This window comes from Podarcis melisellensis (assembly GCF_964234715.1).
Source record: "Podarcis melisellensis genome assembly, chromosome: 7".
Lineage (NCBI taxonomy): Eukaryota > Metazoa > Chordata > Lepidosauria > Squamata > Lacertidae > Podarcis > Podarcis melisellensis.
The window spans coordinates 91,322,098-91,335,988 of NC_138539.1; the positions used below are offsets into that span (position 1 = coordinate 91,322,098).

The 13,891-nt window shown below is 50.0% G+C and overlaps 1 protein-coding gene across 1 annotated transcript in view; it reads right to left on the reverse strand.

The window, feature by feature from the left end:
• CNMD (chondromodulin) overlaps nucleotides 1–5,604 on the reverse strand; it is a 28,019-nt gene extending 22,415 nt beyond the window's left edge. The window contains exons 1-2 of the mRNA XM_081917878.1: nucleotides 5,416–5,604; nucleotides 2,301–2,441 (exon numbers count right to left, since the gene is read on the reverse strand). Of these exons, the coding sequence (XP_081774004.1) occupies nucleotides 2,301–2,441; nucleotides 5,416–5,589 (315 nt within the window). The 5' untranslated portion in view covers nucleotides 5,590–5,604. The remainder of the gene's footprint in view (nucleotides 1–2,300; nucleotides 2,442–5,415) is intronic.
• Nucleotides 5,605–13,891: the final 8,287 nt, after the last annotated feature.

Genomic DNA, 13,891 nt, shown 5'->3' on the forward strand with positions numbered 1-13,891 from the left:
GGCTGATCGCCGAAGAATTGATGCTTTTGAAATATGGTACTGGAGGAGAGTCCCATGGACTGCAAGAAGATCAAACCTCTCCATTCTTAAGGAAATCAGCCCTGAATGCTCACTGGAAGGACAGATCCTGAAGCTGAGGCTCCAATACTTTGGCCACCTCATGAGAAGAGAAGACTCCCTGGAAAAGACCCTGATGTTGGGAAAGATGGAGGGCACAAGGAGAAGGGGACGACAGAGGATGAGATGGTTGGATAGTGTTCTTGAAGCTACCAGCATGAGTTTGACCAAACTGCGGGAGGCAGTGGAAGACAGAAGTGCCTGGCGTGCTCTGGTCCATGGGGTCACGAAGAGTCGGACACGACTAAATGACTAAACAACAACAACAACATTTGCACACTTTACTTGGCTGCATATTTTCCGATTTTAAATCTCTGCTGGGGCTCACTTACCAAAAAGTATTTTTCCCAAGCTTGGATCAAGGCATCCAAGAAATTCTATTATACCTAGTATTTTTCTTTTAACCAAAATATACAAAATTAAAGTCAACAATCCAAACATTTCTAGAGATCCAACTTACTTTCATGTGGAAAGCCAGGCCTAGAATGGAGAAAGGGGACCCTGTGAGGAATTGTGAGCAATTGTGCTTGGATTGTATCTGCTACATGCAGATATATTATTTATTTTATTCCTAGTAGCACCTTCTATCCTGCTATGGCTGTAAAAGAGCAGCAGAGAAGAAATCTCCATGCCAGAATGAGAGGAAATAAAATATCTGAAGACCTTGGCAAACTCTCAAGAAGAAATGCTAAGGCAGTTTGTGTTTCTTATTGAAACTTTGCTGGCTGAATTGTAAATAAAACCTGACAGAATAAAGGACGTCTCTGTGTTCAAAACGGAAACATTTGGATCTGGAGTTTTAAAACTGCAGCTTCGTCCACAACACATTGCTGTAGACTAATAATTAAAGCACAAGATCTGCCTTATATGCCATAGAAACTCTTGTTGAATTCTGTTGTGAATTAGGTAAAGGTAAAGGTACCCCTGCTCGTACGGGCCAGTCTTGACAGACTCTGGGGTTGTGCGCCCATCTCACTTAAGAGGCCAGGGGCCAGCGCTGTCCGGAGACACTTCCGGGTCACGTGGCCAGCGTGACATCGCTGCTCTGGCGAGCCAGAGCCGCACACGGAAACGCCGTTTACCTTCCCGCTGGTAAGCGGTCCCTATTTATCTACTAGAGGCACACTAAATAAGGCTCAAGGGATGCGGGTGGTGCTGTGGTCTAAACTACTGAGCCTCTTGGGCTTGCTGATCAGAAGGTTGGTGGTTTGAATCCCCACGACGGGGTGAGCTAATGCCGCTCCATCCAAGCTTCTGCCAACCTAGAAGCACGAAAGCATATCAAAGTGCAAGTAGATAAATAGGTACCACTCTGGCGGGAAGGTAAACGGCTTTTTCATGCGCTGCATTGGTTTCGGTGTTTTGTTGCGCCACATGTCCCAGAAAACAGTCTGCGGACAAACGCTGGGTCCCTCGGCCTGTAAAGTGAGATGAGCACCGCAACCCCAGAGTCGTCTGCAACTGGACTGAACTGTCAGGAGTCCTTTGCCTTTAAATAAGGCTCCCTAGAAGACACACTAAAGAAGCCACCCAGTGCAACACATTTGCCACAGCTACCAGATGGTGACAATAGACCCAAGTGTTCCATTCGGCCTACCCTCCATAGCAGCCCTGGGGGCTTTGGCCCCCACAATAAAATATTTGAGGGGGCTGAGTCCCCCAAAGTTTATGAGAATTCCATTCAAATGGTGTGCATGCACTGTGTCATGTGACTGATTCTGCAGGGCTTACATGGGCCCCCACAATATTTTTTCATTCAAGTTGGCACCCCTGCTACCCCCTGATTATCAACAAGTTTATTCACTTGAAGAATGAAGGATAACAGACAATTTCCAGTGCAGGGTCTGGTTCCACAACTGCTGCTTGTTTTGCATTTTCTTCACACATCAAAAGGTACCAGCATCACATTTTGTAGCTCAGCTTTATGGATCCTGGCCCCTGAAATGGATCCTGGAAGCACACAGAGTACAGTCCAAGACCTGGCCTTGTTTAAAATACCAGGGGTCTCCTGCACACAGTCCTTATTTCCGGGAATGGTTTGGGGCACTGTGAGGAGAGCAGCTTAGGGGTCTGCTGGTAGCTTCAGAAACTGTTGATGAATATGGTTAACTTTCATTCATGGCCCAGTCAGATGTAGCCCTGAGCCCAATGTATCTGATCCAAACAAATCCATCACTTCTCACCTCTTTGTCAGTCACCTTCCAATAGTAAAAGGCTCCCATGGCCCCAAAGAGTAGGAGGATGGCTCCGCCAATAAGCACCATGGCTCCAATCCTGAGCAGCCGCCTTGTACTGGAGGGTTTTGCCATCATAGCTGAGTATGCCTGCAGCAGGGTGGGAAGCAAAGTGACTTGAATCAGAGAGGCAGAGGCCATTTGGAGGACGAGCGCCTGATCTGCAGTGAAGCCACAGAGGTTCACACGGGGCACACAAATCTTTGCTCAGAAACTGAGTGAGGAACAATTCCATTCAACCCTCTTAAAAATTACAACAAAAGTACCAAGCAGTCAAGGAAGGGGGTATTTTGAATTTGGGGTGTGCACATGCATGTCTACACAAGACTGAGAGAAAAGAAAGAGGGCAGAGGCTCACATCCAAGAGGATAGGGAGAGATCAAAGGCTTGTTCACACTGGAGCAAAATGTGGATTTGTGCCCGCCTGCCTGCCTGTCCATTAGTGGGGGAGGGGTTTGGGTTCAATTCTGGCCATTTCAGACTTCCTAAGGTTGAAAAACTCCTCATTTAGAGGGGGAAAGTCCAGGACAACATTGAGATGTGGAGGACATCATGCGGACACCCCTACATTAATGGGGAGACAGGCAGGTGCAAAACTACCTATTGTCCAGATTTCCACCTACCAGCCCTCCTGTAAGGGAAATGCTCCACTTCCAAACATCTTAATATAAGAAATGAGATACTTGTGTACCCCCCCCCCCAGAGTAAACCCCAAACACTTGCCAGGATGGCAACTTCTCGTGTGCCCTGGCCTTTCTGCTTCCAAGTAGAGATGACAAGTCAATACAGTGGTACCTCGGGCTACAAATGCTTCAGGTTACAGACGCTTCAGGTTGCAGACTCTGCTAACCCAGCGATAGTACCTCGGGTTAAGAACTTTGCTTCAGGATGAGACAGAAATCGCACGGTGGCGTAGCGGCCGTTACCACTTTACCATTAGCTAAAGTGGTACCTCATGTGAAGAACAGTTTCAGGTTAAGAACGGACCTCCAGAACAAATTACCCGAGGTACCACTGTATGCCAAGGGAAAAGAGGCACTGGCGTGTTCTGGCGTTTGCCACGATGGGCTGACATTCAAGTACCATGTATTTCATGCCTCAAATATCTGATTCAAATCCCACCTCAGCTGTGAATTTACGACATGGCCTTGGGCCAGACCCTCCATTCTTTCTAGGCAATCTGTTGTGCAGTACAATCTCGAGCTTATTAATCTGGAAGTAGCAGCTTCACAAAGGGGCAACTGTGTGCTGGGGGAGGGGGGGGTCGGGGAGAGAGACAAGCAACACCTTCTGTTACAATATTTGAAGAAGTACCAAATCCTGTCCCTGGCAGCCATTTTTCCTGGTAGCCTGTTTCCTTCCTAAAGAGCTACTGACTAAAGAGCTATATGTCTATGCTCAGGTATGCAGGGAAATGGGCTCCTTCCCTGGCACAGACCCTTCCTGGCTGTTGAGGTGGTTCTGTGGAATGTTGGCTGCCTGAATGTCACAGGCACCTGGCACAGATTGTTTGTAACATGTCAGCTTGGACTTCTGTGATGCTCTCTTGTGGGACTGCCACGGAAGATGGCTCTGGATGCAACACTGGGTGAAGAAGCAGCATGTAAAGCAGGGGGTCATTGGCAGACCATGGAGTGGAGCTTCACCCCACTGCTGTGGGAACATCTATCCTTCCAGAGTTGTACTGGCTGTCTACTCACTATGGGTCTCAGTTCAAGGTTTTGCCAATGCCCTGATGCACTTTGCACAGTGACACTTTGCAAAATGAGGCCTCTGGAAGGCAATTAAAGATCCATCTTTTTCATGTGGGCATTTCATGGAGGACTTAGGTTAGATTTGGCTCCTTTTAGTCCTTTGCTGAACTGCTTGATTGCATGGGTTTTCTAAATGTGCTTTTGTGTGCTGCTCTGAGATGCTTCTGGATAAGGGATAGTATAAAAATAATAGAGAAATGATTCACAATGATCAAGAAAACTAAGTTCTGAATAGATCCCTTGCTAGATCAGACCCTGTTCCAGGTTTTCCAGCACCTTGACCCAAATCAGCTTTTCCAATGTGTTCTTTTCTTTTCTGCTAGTGGCTGCTGGTTCCCCACACCCCTGTGCTTTGATCCTGACGTCCAGCTGAAGGTCAATGGGGCCATGGGGGTAGGGGGAGAGAGCTAAATCCCACAGGCTGGAATGTAGGTGCAACACCATCATTTGGGAGGTGTGCGTGTGGGTCCTGGGAATGCTGTGAATTAGTGAATCACCCTTCTGTCTGGATCTTGTATTTTGATGCTGGTGGGCCTCTGGGCACAGACCCAAGTTAACTAGCTTGCTATAGTATTTGGAGCAGAGGTCCTAGCTGTGTCAGAGAGGTTCCAACTAAAACCAGACTTTCTTCCGCCTGGCCAGTTGCCCAATCAGCCAACTGCAAAGCCATAAAAAGATGTGTGAGTCGGATATTTTTTCTGATTTGCATTGGTCTTTTTTTTGGGGGGGGGGAGTGGGAACCTGCCCTCTGCATATGCTCACTTTGAGGCGCTCTGCACATGCTGGGGGTGGGGGACAGGCCAAAAGTACCTTAGCCGAGGCACTTTGCACAAGAACTGCAGAGCACACGCGCCTCTCTCCAAGATGTCTCAAGCCACACGCGTGAGGGGGGTGCCTGGAATGGAGTGCCAAAATGGAGGGGGGGGCGTAGAAAGAGGAAGAAGTGAATAGGGTTCCTGAGTGAGTGATCCTCCTTCCCTTTTCCCCAAGAAGCAGAAGAAGGGACCCCCTGTCTGTTTTTGCCATTGTGTGAGTCTTCTGAGGAAAGATGCCCAGCTCCTTTGCGAGGGGAGGGAGAGAACAGTTGGCTTTCTCTTTTCTGGGAAAGAAAGTCTCGTCCCGTCCCCTGCATTATTTGTGAGTTCGCAGCAAATCCCCCAGATCCCTCCGAAATCGTTAGACAGAGCTCCATCTGTAAGGTAGAAGTTTGCAAAACAAAAAAGTTTCCGCCAGCAAAGGGGGGGGGGCAGAAAAGTGGCTGGGAAAAGGGGAGCGGGGGGGCAGCTCGGGGTGCTGCGAGCCGTACTCACGGGGGGCATCGGGGCGGGCTCCCCGTCCTCCGGCTCGGCCAGTGCGATGGGCACCTTCTCCAGCCTCTCGGCCATCCTTTCCGTGGAACGTCGGCTGCCAGCTCCGTCTGGGCGGCTCTGCCTGCGGCTCCTGCGGGAGCCTCGACAGCACCGACGCGCAGGGAGGCGGCGCATCGGGCAAGGCGGGCGCGCGGCGGAGGAGCCGGAGGGGGGGGGCGTTTCCAGAGGGTAGAAAAGGTGCGCTTGGGGTGTTTTTGGTTTCTAAACTCAACTTTAAAAAAACCAAAAACCTCTCCAGCCTGTTGAATCCAGCTGTGCCACACGCACATGCCTGGTCTCGTAAGCAAGAGCTGTGAAAGTTTCCGAAAAAGAATAACGTGCGGCATTGTTCCAAAACTGTGTCGAGGGAGGTACGGTAGGGGGCTCCGCTGCAATTCCCATAAAAAAAAGCAGGAGGAGGGCGGGGGGGGGTTATCAAAACACCCGGAGCCTTGCTCTTTAATTGGCCAGGAGAAAGGAACTCTGTCTATGCTCAGAAGCACTCTTCTATATTTGGCAGATTTTTAGATAAGTTGCATAACACTATGCAGAATGCGAAAAAGCTCTTCTAAATAGGTGCAGTTGAAGATGGAGAGGTGGAGGCCATGATATTCTGGCTTGGGGGACTTTGTCAAAATAGTAAAATGTGGGTTGAACAGGGTAACTGGTAGGTGGAATTGTTACTCGTTGACTGACAGAACCCAAAGCGTGTTCATTAATGGTTCCTCGTCATCCTGGAAAAAAGTGACAAGTGACAGGGTTCTTTTTGTCCTGGGCCCATTGTTGTTTAACATCTTTATAAATGATTTGGATGAAGGAATTGAGGGGATGCTCATCAAATGTGCAGATGACACCAAACTGTGAGGGGTAGCTATTTCCATAGAAGACAGAATCAGAATTCAAAATGACCGTAACAGTTTGGAGAACTGGGCCCAAACTAACAGAATGAATTTCAGTAAGGGCAAATGTCAGGTTCTGCACTTAGGCAGGAAGAACCAGATGCACAAATATAGGGTGGGGGACACCTGGCTTACTAGCAGTACATGTGGAAAGGATCTAGGGGTCCTGGTGGACCACAAGCTGAACATGAGTCAACAGTGTGATGCAGCAGCAAAAAACAAAAAACAAAAAACCCTAATGCTATTCTATTCATTGGGGGATCCACAAAGCCATTGAGGCTTTCCACCAGAGCAAAGCAGGGACCTCTCCCACAACAGTCTCCCCCATCACTTCTGCTCTGCTAACAGAGACTTTCAGAGAGGGAACTCCTTGCAACCCTCTCTGCTTCCCCAGCCCTCTCCATCAGGGTTGGGACTGTGCTCTCAGGTGAGGTTGCCTCTGTTGCAAGGCAGGGAATTCTTCTGGAGTCAGGAAAATGGCAGAGCATGTGTGTGTGTGAAGTAATTCTTCCAAGCCCCAGAAGACAAAGAGAGAGGTGATATTTTAATAGGAGTAGAGACAGTTTCAACACTGCACCTCAGGTAAGGAAGTTGCCTCGTGTGGCTTTGAAATGTTCCCATGGATTGTCATTTAATATTTTGATGTCTTAGTCTGAATTTTAACTGTTGACATGTTGTAGACTGTTTATGGCTTTTTGTATCATGTAATATTTTTCAACACCTATGAAAAGACACATAAATAAAAATGATGGTAACATTCATAGCTTTTTTGCTACTCTGTAAGCATGCATTTTTCTCTTCTGGGGTGAGCAAGAGCTTTCAAGAGGATCAGTGCAGCTCTGGAATCCCCACCACACCTTCCTTCCAAAGCCCAGAGCATTTTTGCAATGTTTTAAAACTATATATATATAGAGAGAGAAATTGTGAACATACTGGTGCCTTTAGAGAATTCTGGGCCTGTAGAACGTGTGGTGTCAGTGTAGTATAAAAAAAGGTAAAGGATCCCTGACAGTTAAGTCCAGTCGTGAACGACTCTGGGGTTGCGGTGCTCATCTTGCTTTACTGGCTGAGGGAGCCAACATTTATCCACAGTTTTTCTGGGTCATGTGGCCAGCAAGACTAAGTTAAGGTTACCAGATTTTTTTCAATGAATCTGGGGACACTTTAATTAAGTATATAAATAAATACTACATGTTTGGGACATTGATGCTGCAGCAAAAGGGCGGCTACTGCCTTGACCTCAACCGCCACATTTTCCCTTCCTCCGAGGCTTCTATCTCCTTTCTCCATGAGCCTGGGCAGCCACTGAGTTGTTGGTTCTTCAGTGGTGGTGGTGGGGAAGTGGTACGCAGTAGGTCAGGCATGGAAGGTGGAGAAGGAGGGCCGAGAGCGGTGGCTCGGGCAGCGCAATGCCTCCCTTCCCATCGGAGCAGCTCCAGTCCCATTCCTACTTGCGTGCAAGCAGGAGGGGGCGGGGATCCCTCAGCTGGGAAGGGAGGCTTCACACTGCCTTTCAGAGCAGCCTCATCCCAACTACTATTTCTGTCCTAGGCTCAGTGGTTTAGACCACAGCGCCACCCGCGTTCCAGCAGTGTAGTATAGCTGCACTCATAACTAGATGAAGGATGTGAATCCTGGATCTCTCCACAGGCATCCACCAAGGAACCCTGCTTTGATCTAACAAAGAGAGTACATTTCTAGAATTTGTAGAATCTGAGAAATGAGGCAATGTGCACTGGCACTATTCTTCTCTCTCTCTCTCTCTCTCTCTCTCTCTCTCTCTCTCTCTCTCTCTCTCTCTCCCTCCCTCCCTCCCTCCCTCCCTCCCTCCCTCCCTCCCTCCCTCCCCCCACCATAAATTCTTTACTTTACTGCCCGCCTCAGTGGAAAAATAAATTCCTGCAGACACCTATGCCTCTCTCTTCACCTTTAAAGCTTTTAGCACTTCAGAAGTTGGTCTAATAAAATATTTCATCTTATCTATTATGCATCTCTTGTAAAAATTAAATGAAAGATTAATATTGCAAAAGATACCTGGTTCCTTTCTGCCCAGGGCTGCCACAAGTTCTCCTTTCCTTTGCTGTTATTATTAAAGAGACTCCATCTTGAAATACCCTAGGCGTATTGTGATGGGATAATGAGCTGCTTGTGCGTAAAAGCTTGATCCCTCTGGTGTTTGGCTGGTCAACCAAACCGAGGCACTAACGGAGCCTCCCAAGGCGTGACTCCGTTAGTCGCTGGTAGAATCTGACAGTGGGCGTCTACGAAATTTACGCCAACATAAAAGTTGTTTCACGGACATGCGCCTTCGTGACTCTCTGCGTGACAGCTTCCGGCGAAGGGTGGGAGTTGCCAACGGGGGTCTTGTTACCTCTGCACTATTCTCACTAGAAGTATCCCAGAGCCCTCCCTCCTCCGACTCCCCTTCTGCCGGAGCTTCTGCTCTCCCCCTGCTGGTTCCCTCCTCCGCTGCAGAATCTCTCCGAGTCTGCTGGAGCCTCTGCACCATCTCTCTTTCCGATGGCAGTTCCCTGACATCCACCTCCCCCTCAGGGCCCCCTTCACCCCCCGCTTCCTCTCCCACTGGCGGTGAGGGCGGAAAGCCCCTAAAGGAACTCTCCTCGTCGTCCGAGGATTCAAACACTTCTAACCATGGCGTACCGTCTCTCTCCCCGTCTTCCTCTTCTTCGTCGGAGTCGGCTTCCTCACCCACCCCTGACTCTGGGAACCCTCCAAACTCTCCTTCCTCATCGGTGGTCCCAAAGTGTTCCCTTCTAAATCGTGCCACGGGTTGCGGTTTTTTTGGGAAACGCCGATGAAATGTTTCTATTAAAACCTCGTCATTGACTACCTCAGCGGGTACCCAAGTGTTTTCCGACTCTACTTCCCCCTCCCATTCTACCAGATATTCCACCTGATCCCCCTTCCACCTGGAATCAATGATTCCTGCCACGTTCATGTCGCGTTCTCTCTCTTCTATCACGGGCGTTCGGGAGACCTCTCTCTCACGCTCCCCCCCCCATTCACGTCCCTCTCGGTACGGCGACAGTAATGACCTGTGAAATACTGGGTGCAATTTCATGTGACTGGGCAGTCTGAGTTTGAATGCTACTGGGTTCACCTGCTGTATGACCTCAAAGGGTCCCAATCTTTTGGGTTTCAGTTTCTTACAACCCCCCTTGAAAGGTAGTCCCTGGGTGGATAGCCACACCCGGTCTCCCACCCTTATAGTTTCACCTTCCCTCCTATTTTTGTCTGCTTGCTTTTTATATTCTTCCTTGGCTCTCTCTAAGTTAAGTTGTAGCTGACGGTGGATGGCTTCCATCTCTTCAACAAAATGTTCCGCCGCCGGCACACTCCACCTCTCCCCTCCTTCTCCTGGAAATGCCCTGGGATGACACCCATAATTTGCCAGAAAGGGACTCAGCCCTGTGGACACGTTCTCAGCGTTGTTGTAGGCAAATTCTGCCAGAGGTAACTTATCTACCCAATCATTTTCTCGGTCCTTTACATAACACCTCAGGTATTGTTGTAAAATCCCGTTTGCCCTTTCCGCTTGCCCATTTGTTTCCGGGTGCCGGGCAGTGGAGAAATTGATTTCCACGTGCAGTAAGCTCATAAGTTTCCTCCAGAACCTGGAAGTAAACTGTTTCCCTCTGTCGCTGACCACCCTCAAGGGGGCGCCATGCAACCGGAAAATATGCTCTACGAACAACTTGGCGGTTTCCTCCGCTGTGACCGCATGTGAACAGGCTATAAAATGACACATCTTAGTTAATAGATCTACCACTACCATGACCGCCGTTTTGCCCTTGGATTTTGGCAGGTCCGTCATAAAATCTATGGAGACTGCCTCCCATGGCCTTTCTGGTGTGGGTAAGGGTTGTAAGAGCCCCGCTGGCGCCACCCTCTCCCCTTTCGCTCGCTGGCACCTGTCGCAACCCCTGACATATTCCCGTACATCCTCCCTCACCTTGGGCCACCAAAGCTCCCTGGTAACCAACCACATGGTTTTGTGCTGTCCAAAATGCCCCGCTGTGGGGCTATCATGCAACTGCTTGAGTACTCTGCCCCTCAGTTCCCCATCGGGTATGTACAGTGCCCCTTTGTAATACAACGCCCCACTCTTTTCTTCAAACCCCCCTGTGTTCTCCTCTGTCCTCCTGAGTTCTCTGAGTTTCTCTTGGGCGTATTCGTCGTTCTCCGTACCCTCTAACAGTTCTTTCTGCCCCACCAAAGCCGCCCCACACACCCAGCGGTCTTCAGGGATTACGTGCCTTGCTTCCGGCGCGCCGTCCCCCTCTAAGTACTCAGGCTTTCTGGAAAGAGCGTCCGCCCTTACGTTCTCGGACCCTGGCACGTAACGAATCTCAAAATTGAATTTGGAGAACTCCTGGGCCCATCTCACTTGTCTCTGGTTCAGCACTCGGGCTGTTCTCCAGTACTCCAGATTTTTGTGGTCAGTCCGGACTTGAACCTTGTGCTGCGCCCCAATCAGCAAGTGCCGCCATCTCCGGAATGCTTCATGAATGGCGAGCAGTTCTCGGTCGTATACTGTGTAGTTCCTCTCGGATTTGTTCAACTTCCGCGAGAAGAATGCACACGGTCTCCATTCAGACGCATCTTTCCCCGGCTGGAGAAGCACGGCCCCTACCGCTCGGTCTGACGCGTCAGTCTCCACTCGCATTGGTTGCCGTAGATCCACGTGCAAAAGTTGCTCCTCCGACGCAAACGCTGCCTTTAAGCGTTCGAATGCCCCTTGCGCTTCTTCCGTCCAAGCAAATTTTTTCTTGCTGCTAAGACAATCCGTGATGGGCGCTGTTAAATGGGCAAAGTTCTTGATGAACTTCCTATAGAAGTTTCCGAAGCCCAGGAACCTTTGCACGTCCTTCTTGGTCTTTGGTGTTTTCCATTCCAGTACCGCTTGAACCTTGCTGGGATCCATAGCCAACCCCTTGTCAGACAACCGGTACCCCAGGAATTCCACCTCCCTGCTATGAAACTGGCATTTCTCCAGTTTCACCCACAGCCGATTTTCTCGCAGTTTGCTCAGTACCTCTCTAACATCTCGCACATGCTGCTCCTCATTCTCCGAGTACACCAGGACGTCATCTAAGAACGCCACGCAGTTCTTGTAGAGCAATGGCCCCAGGACGTGATTCATGAATGATTGAAAGCAGGCGGAGCCCCCTTGTAATCCAAAAGGCATAACTAGGTACTCAAACGCCCCCAAGGGGGTGAACATAGTGGTCTTCCACTCATCCCCCTTCCTCACACGTATCAAGTTATATGCCCCCCTAAGGTCCAGCTTGGTAAAAATCTTCCCTTTTCTCACCCGTGTCAGAATGTCATCAATTCTGGGCATAGGGAAAGTCACTGGTTCTGACACAGCATTTAGGGCCCTGAAATCACACACAAGCCTGGGTTTGCCCGTGTTTTTTTTGTCCACAAAGAACACTGGGCTGCCCCCCACCGCTCGTGACTTTCTGATGAAACCTCGCTTGAGGTTCTTGTCAATGAACTCCCTTAACTCCTGCATCTCACGGTCTGACATGGCATACAGCTTGCCCACTGGCAATTGTGCTCCTGGGAGTAAGGTGATTTGACAGTCAAAGGGTCTGTGCGGGGGCAGTTTATCTGCTTCCTTTTCACTGAAGACGTCAATCAAATCAGCGTATTGTGGTGGCACCTTCCCCTTGTCAGTCACTTCCATCCCTGCTAGAGTGGCTCTGGCCCCTGCCTGACCCTCTCCCTCCTTGCAGTGTTCTAGGCAATGTGCTGAACCAAAGGAAACCACCCTCTGATGCCAGCCTACTAGCGGATCGTGTAGTGCCAGCCAGCTCATTCCCAGAATGATGGGAGCTCCTCCCAAGGTGGCTACATTAAACGCTATCAGTTCTGTGTGTCTTGCCACCCTCATAATCATTGGTACAGTCTGTTGGCTCACTTCTCCCCCCAACAGTTCCCTCCCATCAATCGTGGTTACTTGCAAAGGCTTACTTAATGGGAGAGTTTGTATCTGGTGTTCAGCAGCAAACTCCTTACTCATGAAATTACAGGAGCTGCCTGAATCCAATAGCGCTTTTATCTTTAGTGGGTGTCCGTTTGACAGTTCCAGCAACACCTCTATCACAAGCGCTGGTCTTGGAGGTTCCGGCGTGGGCACATTCACTACTCCCTGGCCTGGCTGCTGTGCCCTGATGTTGGCAACCAGGCGTTGGCTTTTACTTGCTCCTCTATTTCTCCTTCCTCCTTTCCCCCAACAGTTCCCGCCATGCCCTGCCATTCCTTCCTTTGCGAGCAAACTCTGGCAAAGTGCCCTGGCTGTTGGCAGAGATAACATCTCTTGGCACTCTTTCCCTCCTTCTTCCGCCCTTCACTGGTGTTTGAAACTGCGCGCGCGCGCGCTGTTCCCAGTTCCATCAGCTCTGCGGGCGGGAAAGACTGCTCCGGAATCTCTGGAATGCGGAAGTCCTTCCAACGTTCCCCCTTTCCTTCCTGCTTTTCCAAAGCTCTTGCTTCTTGGCGCGCTCCTATGGACAGTGCAGATTTAGTCAGCTGATCCATAGACTCCGCCCTGGGCGCCCGGGAAAGTTCATCTTTCACTGTCGGAGAGAGCCCTTCTTCAAATAACATTTGAATAGGTTCACTTGCTAGATCCCACCCCAGTCTATGAATAAGCATAGTGAACTCAGTCCAGTACTCACGTACAGATCGGCTCCCCTGTTTGCACGCCATCAACTGCCTCCGCACCACCCCCTGCTCAATCTCGCTGGAAAACATCAAGTCCATGGCGCGAAAAAACTTCCTCGTGTCCTTTAAGATATCATTATTGGCTGCCATCAGGGGTCGAACCCAGTCCCTCGCCCCTCCCTCTAGATGGCTAATTACGTACGCCACTCTAGAGCTCTCATCGGTGAAGTCATCAAACAGTAGATTGAGAGCATATTGCATCTCCGTTCTAAAGGCTTGATAGTTCCTGGGATCCCCCCCAAATCTCTGCACCAATCCAGGCACCTTTCTGGCAAGTGGGGCGGTTTTCCCCTTATCCGCATCTTGAGCCCTCCTCTCCTCAAGCCTCGCCGTTTGCAGCGCGAGCTGGACCTCCATCGCCCTGTACCTTTCCTCCAGGCTTGGACCTGCTCCAGCTCCAGCTCCTGCGGTTCCGGCTGGTTCGCTCATGATGCCCTCTGCTTGCACAAGCTGCTTTCAAAGACTGTCAGATTGCTGTGATGGGATAATGAGCTGCTTGTGCGTAAAAGCTTGATCCCTCTGGTGTTTGGCTGGTCAACCAAATCGAGGCACTAATGGAGCCTCCCAAGGCGTGACTCCGTTAGTCGCTGGTAGAATCTGACAGTGGGCGTCTATGAAATTTACGCCAACATAAAAGTTGTTTCACGGACATGCGCCTTCGTGACTCTCTGCGTGACAGCTTCCGGCGAAGGGTGGGAGTTGCCAACGGGGGTCTTGTTACCTCTGCACTATTCTCACTAGAAGTATCCCAGAGCCCTCCCTCCTCCGACTCCCCTTCTGCCGGA